Source organism: Lipotes vexillifer, unplaced genomic scaffold (assembly GCF_000442215.2).
Source record: "Lipotes vexillifer unplaced genomic scaffold, Lipotes_vexillifer_v1.1 scaffold28, whole genome shotgun sequence".
NCBI classification, from domain to species: domain Eukaryota; kingdom Metazoa; phylum Chordata; class Mammalia; order Artiodactyla; family Lipotidae; genus Lipotes; species Lipotes vexillifer.
Window position 1 is genome coordinate 1615141 of NW_006793929.1, and position 353 is coordinate 1615493.

The window sequence follows — 353 nt, forward strand, 5'->3', positions numbered from 1 at the left end:
GAAAAGACAAAAGGGAAACCCACTGTCCACTAAAAATCTCTGTGTGAGTAAAGCCTACTCAACCTGGGCAACGCAGGATCTCACCTTATTTGGAAATGGAAATTTGCTCGGTTCCACTTTTCCAGGTGCTGGAACAGCTGAAAGTGGTGGAAGCCAGGTCATCTCCTAAAGGGAGGGGAAAACAAACAACATTGTAATACAGAGAGTATTTAAACTCAGTAGCATACAAAGCAGTTTCACAAGTCTGTCTTAATAAGCATAGACGGAATAAGGAATGAACAACAGATGAATAGAAATGAAAGGGATTTTTTTAAAAAAAGGATTTAAAAGCCACTTTTATAATTTCTTTCCCT

The 353-nt window shown here is 38.5% G+C and overlaps 1 protein-coding gene across 1 annotated transcript in view; it reads right to left on the reverse strand.

Annotated features, from left to right (window-relative positions):
• Positions 1-351, reverse strand: part of AFF3 (ALF transcription elongation factor 3) — a gene marked incomplete at its 5' end in the record, with an annotated part of 199717 nt that extends 199366 nt beyond the window's left edge. The window contains 2 exons of the mRNA XM_007466896.1: positions 85-165; positions 335-351. Coding sequence (XP_007466958.1) covers positions 85-165; positions 335-351 — 98 coding nt within the window. The remainder of the gene's footprint in view (positions 1-84; positions 166-334) is intronic.
• Between the last annotated feature and the right edge of the window lie 2 nt (positions 352-353).